General features: G+C 40.8%; 1 protein-coding gene across 2 annotated transcripts; it reads left to right on the top strand.

The window, feature by feature from the left end:
• The first annotated feature begins 330 nt into the window (after positions 1 to 330).
• Positions 331 to 2695, top strand: LOC141841383 (reticulon-like protein B12). Of its 2 annotated transcripts, none has more exons than XM_074729548.1 (4): positions 331 to 506; positions 939 to 1119; positions 1956 to 2167; positions 2504 to 2695. In XM_074729548.1, exons 1-4 carry the CDS (start codon positions 413 to 415, stop codon positions 2668 to 2670), a joined length of 654 nt encoding a protein of 217 aa, XP_074585649.1. In that variant the 5' UTR covers positions 331 to 412; the 3' UTR covers positions 2671 to 2695. The 2 variants fall into 2 exon arrangements, with proteins under 2 accessions (XP_074585649.1, XP_074585648.1); XM_074729547.1 differs by having other exon boundaries at positions 2483 to 2695.
• Positions 2696 to 5750: the final 3055 nt, after the last annotated feature.

Genomic DNA, 5750 nt, shown 5'->3' with positions numbered 1-5750 from the left:
CCAAGGTCCTTAAATTGGTCTTAGTTGTTAATGATCATTAAATGGGAAGATTAATACCTGACATACATGGTATGGATTTGAAAAGTCTCATTTTTTTTAAATTTAAAATAATTATTTTATTTGGATTCCTCTTCTTTTTTAAAGTCCGACAAAAAATTACGCTTTTGCCATACCTAATATTTAATTTACAAGCAGGCGAATAAATGACTTTGAAGGATGTTTTATTAATTTCAAATTTTTTAAAGAAGAATTATTTAAAAATAAATTATTAAAGAGGAGAAAGCTTATTAGCTGGCGTTCGTCTTTTTCCGCCTGCTGAAAAAGCCAGCCGCCACCTTCGGCGGTTCCACCTACTGCTTTACCCTCTCCAGTCTCCTCACTTCCCCTTCCCAGCCCTTGAACGGAACAAGAGATGATCGCCGTCCAAGATCAACCCGCACAGGAATCCTATCCGCCATCCTCGGGCAAGCAGCGATCCCTTCACCAGATCCTCGGCGGCGGAATGCGTATGTCCACCGAGAATGCAAATTTCGTTTTTTTTTTTTCCAATTCTCTTTATTGATATTTGTTAGTCGGAGTTTGGATGTTTCATCTCCCACGTCGCTTGCTTCGATTCTGACAATCCGATCGTCAAGTGTTTTACGATTTCTTCAGTTGTGAAAGTCTACTCGATGGGTCAGTTGTGGTTGTAGAATGACCTGGGTAGCTAATTCAGTTAAAAAGCTGAAATTTTCTCATCGATTTTGGTGCACCTTTATTAGTTTTCCGATCCATTTTTTTTTTGTCGTCTTCTTTTTGTGATGAATTTACTTCGATTAGGGTTACATGGAGAGAAACAAAATCAGAATTGGGAATGGAATTCGATGTGGTAGCTCGCTACTTTCTGATTAAAAATGCTTGTGTCGTGATCAGTGACTCACTGTAATTGTGCCTGATAGTTGCTGATGTGATACTCTGGAGGAAGAAGAATGTAACCGTGGGAATTCTCATTGGTGTACTTGCGTCTTGGATTATCTTTGAGGTAGCTGGATATACTCTTCTGTCGCTTGTCTCAAATGTTCTGCTTCTCTTGATCTCCATTCTTTTTGTGTGGGCAAAGGCTGCCGAAGTTCTCAACAGGTAAATGCCATTTTTTCGCATTTTGACTTTATTTGTTTCTTGAAATTATGTTTTAAACTTTTAAAAATCACAAATATATAATTTTTTTTCCTCTAAAATCACAGATATACAGTTTGAATTATTTTGTCGAGCTCTTTTACACTGTAGTATTGTAGCACGGCTCTGTTCTGTAATTAATTCATCCATTTTGTTTAACTGATTGCTGAAAGTTTTAATAAGTGTCTGTGATGGGATTCTAAATTAAGAAATATCAATAATTAATAGCCAATGTCATCCTTTGTGTCCAGATGGACTGGTGGTAGGTTGATACATAATTACTCATAAAGTTTCAAGACAGAACTGTAACATTAAGTCAGTGCAGTGCATTCTTGAAGTTTTGAAACAAATATCAGAAACTTATACGAGTGCTTAACTGGAAAAGAAAATGCACGAGAGAAAGATAAGAAACCTACATTAAATGGGATGTTAATAATATGCTGATATATATAACTTATTTATCTCCTGATGACCATAAGAGATGGGTTGCTAAATCATTCTCATTCAGTTTAAGATGGAATTCCTGTAACTGTGATCTGAAAAAATAGGAATATGTATTAAACTAACAAGGTAGGTCAAAAAGCCTGAGATGAAGACAATAAGTATTTCTGTAACGTAATAGACATTTTTTTAGTGTTGTAATCCTGAGATTGAGTTTACATCTGAATGAAGCTTGGAAATTTGAGCAAAGAACCTCTTAAAAGAACAAATAGATAACCTGTACTCATCCATTTTATTCTGTCCTTATTGCAGTATGTCTTGGAAAAATTTTCTAAACATATTTACTGATACAAATGCAGACCGCCTCCACCCATACCAGAGATGTACCTAACTGAAGAAATGATACATGAAGCTTCAGATTTTTGTCAGTTCCATGCAAACAAAATCCTTTCTGCGTTCAATGACATTGCACAGGGAAAGGATTCCAAACTTTTCTATTCCATTGCTATGTGCTTATTGCTAGCCTCCACAATTGGTCGTTTGGCTGATATTCTTACATTGAGTTACACGAGTAAGTTCTTATGAGAATCTTTACTAGATTCATCATATTTCAGTTTTATGTTGACACACTTTCCAATTTCATCTGGGAAATATTCTAGGAACATCAGGAAAAAGAGACTTTATAGTAGATGATTATACCAAACCAATTCTCGAGTAAACCATATCACATGAACATAGAGTTTATGTGGCTATTACTTTAAAATTGCTACTGAAATCAAAACTTTAGTATCAGTGAATTAGGCAATCCTGTTTAAGGTTGAATTTCTAAAAACATTCAGCTTAAACATTGGAAATAAATTCCTTTCCTTTTTTTTCTTCCTAACAGGCGTTGTACTCATCTTAACAGTCCCAGCACTGTATGGGAAGTATGAAGATGGCGTTGATAGATGTGTGAAGACAGTACACATGGAAGTGCAGATGTACCAGAGGGTGTACAGTGAGTCGTTTAGCAACTACTACATTCAAGTTAAGAAATGGATTTTGTTAAAGAAGAATTTACTTGCTGATGTATGATTATACTTTGGGGAATTTTGTCCAATTTTCTCTTGAAAATATTATATCAAGGTGTTTTTGAGTGCAATGTGTAGCAAAAGAAGTACGCGCACCACATTTTGCAGTTGTGTATTAGCATCAGAAAATACAAGCTCAGCATTCTGGCTTAGGATCATTATCGAAGGGGTTATTGGCTTAGGATCATTATCCTGGCAAAGCCTCACTTCTATTCTCTTCGATTCTCCGTCGTAATCAATCCAAGAATGCAACTTTTCTCCACTGTTGAGGTTGAGAACCCAATCGTCGTCGGAAAGTTTGCTGCTTTTCGTCAAAAAGTTCTCCACCGACATCAATTTCCACGAGGCTTGGTGCCGTCTCAAACCTCACTGCAACGAGACTGGTTGGTAGAGTAGGCCAGTCATCGTTCACCTAATCCAGGGGAGAGTCGACGGGAGACAAAAAGAAAGCCAGTCCTCCGCTTTGGCCCGGCGAAACAGAGAACGAGAAGGAAGAAGAATCTGACAGGTTTCCAGTAAGTCATACATCCAGAGCTCGGATTCTGATCCGCACGCGCCATCCTCACCTCCGAGCTATCTGAGAACGGGTTAGGACTTGGGAGAAAGGCGTTTGATTAATGGCGTGAATAAGCGAACGAAGGCACGGAGCCCAAGAAGAATCTGATAGTACGGTGTTCTACCTGTTGTTGTGCTGCCTCCCCCGCTGCTTTAATTCTGGCAGGCATCATTATTGATGAAGAAAAAGAGAACAGAAAGAGGAAAAGGTCGAGCTTGTTGCCATTGATTTCATCGGCATCAGGCATGGTTGTTCAGGTCGTCAGCATATCGACCATAGCGGGCGAGAAAGGGCAAAATTGACATTTAGACCTGTTCTCGATGTAGAATTTCGGAGACAAACCAATTCGTAGATTCAATTTGTCTCCCTATCCGTAGCCTTGCCTCGTGGAGTAAACGGTAAGGGAAGAAAGTTCGTTCAGTATCCAGCTCGAAAAAGAGGGGAAAAAGAAAGACATACAGGAGTTAACCTCACCTCCTCATAATTGTGGTTGATCTTAATCAAGTTTCATTCCATATAAGAACATAAGAATCAAAAGATTCTTTGCTACTAATAGTAGGAGACAATCTAGAGAATCCCCTCCATAAATAACCACAAGTGGCCATATCTAGCTAGATATATAGCATTGTATTGATAATAATGAAGGATTGGTAATGTGAGTGAGCATGAGGAATTGAGGAACAGAGATTAGTGTGCAAAAGCATGCCTTGATAGCTTATAGTAATTTAATTATGCTTCAATATGTAATGTATAGAAACAATTGTAAGTTGAGCATATATTAGGATTTAGGATACGAACCTGTAAGTAGGTAGATTTCCAGGTCATGCACTGAAGACTGCGTACGTGTGGTTTTCATGAGTGGCGGAAGCATGCACGACATGAACTCTGTACTTGTATTTTTGCCACCAGAGCCAGCGACGTACGTACGGTACATCTCTCTAGGGAAAACGAACACTTCTGATGGCTTATCTGCATGTTTCTGCGAGATGCAATACGATACTCGTCATAATGGATAATTAATTAATTATGCACTAGTAACTTCTGGTCGCTTCAATTAATTCCGATCGATCAAAGCTAATTTAATTTAGCCGAGATGATCTTAATTAGTACGTACCTTATCAAGACGATAAACTTCAACTCAATTTGAGTATATCTATTAGTCATTATTTGCCAATGCAGCATCATCAAGATTCTCACTGCTCTCTCAGCTACATCTTCCGATTGAGCATTTCACTCTCGATCGGAGTCGATGTGACCGAGATCTCTTAGCAGAGCCTGTGAATCTTCATGATGCTGCACCAGCAAACAGCAACCGGTGCTCGATCAATCGTCGATTCCATAAACGCACCGAGTCCTTCAACTTAACAAAAAAGGAAGACAAACAATAGGAGAAGAGAAGTGGATAGGGATATATGCGGAGAAGAGGGGGCATATATAGAGCCAATTACTAGTAGCTAGAGATCGATCGACCATGGCTTGGTCTTCTCTTGACTGGCGACTGGCGACTGGCGAGAAAAGATTAATGTACGAACGTACCGGGTTAACATCAGCAACAGTTACACATCGTAGTCGGAGCTGACCACACTCGTACCTCGCCCACCTATTCCATTCACACAGAGATAGCACTCACTTATTGTGGCACAGAGAGAGAGAGAGAGAGAGAGAGGAGAGAGAGAGCCTTCCCCTCCGGCCTCCGGGAATGTTACATCCCCCAAGGAATCAAACGAAAGGGAAACTGGGAAATGACTCCCTAAGAGGTAGCTCGCACTTTACGGGCTTCGATTAGCCTCCGAGGTCTGTTGCGTTTCCCGCAAGCATTCTAACAAGGGAAGATTTGACGTCCCTAATTAATCCTCTTGGATGTAATTATTATAATGATAATTCGTTAATTGATGCAGCAGCTTTTGGAATCATACATCGATCGATCAATCCATCGACCCGTAGCCCTGTCTGTCGTCGGTCACGTCGTCGGAGTGGCAGAGATTTGAAGGCAGCTAGGGAGGAACAGAGCATCAAGAATCTGCAATCCAATCCTACGCACAGAAACGCGAAAGAGAGAGAGAGAGAGAGAGAGAGAGCGAGGCCAGACAGAGAGAAGGCGAATGCACAATTGAACTGCGCATACACACGGCATGGCATTGGCATGCAGAGATCTGCAGCCAATCGAGGACGATCACGTCGCAGACGGCTGCTGCGTTAATCGTAAAGCCTGAGCCTGGAGATTGGCATCCAGTCGCGCGCAGCGACAACGTCACTGCACTGGCTCACGGACGGGTGTAACAGATCGAAGTGGACAAGATCATGGTGACCTTCCCCATGAAGTCCCGCATGCAGTCAGTCCATCGGTCTAGCTAGTGGGGACTCTAGTTCGCATCACACGCGTGCTTGCAGCAGGTTGCCAACTGCCAAGCCGTGTGCAGTCCAGCTCGATCGATCGATCGGTTAGGCCGGCCAATTATTCATTCAATATAATTCAACTGGATCAATGCCATATATGGGCCGATCGATAGGGACGAAGCTAGCCATTG

The sequence above is a fragment of the Curcuma longa genome, chromosome 11 (assembly GCF_044706935.1).
Source record: "Curcuma longa cultivar G26 ecotype Majalengka, Jawa Barat chromosome 11, ITB_CL_G26_1.1, whole genome shotgun sequence".
NCBI lineage: Eukaryota > Viridiplantae > Streptophyta > Magnoliopsida > Zingiberales > Zingiberaceae > Curcuma > Curcuma longa.
The sequence above is the reverse complement of the archived record's forward strand: the minus strand, read 5'-3'. Positions and strand labels throughout refer to the sequence as shown.

Coding starts and splice junctions, on each gene's coding strand:
- LOC141841383 (XM_074729547.1), top strand. CDS start 413: ATGATCGCCGTCCAAGATCAACCCGCACAGGAATCCTATCCGCCATCC. Junction 507..938: donor GATCCTCGGCGGCGGAATGC/GTATGTCCACCG, acceptor TGTGCCTGATAG/TTGCTGATGTGATACTCTGG. Junction 1,120..1,955: donor GCTGCCGAAGTTCTCAACAG/GTAAATGCCATT, acceptor ATACAAATGCAG/ACCGCCTCCACCCATACCAG.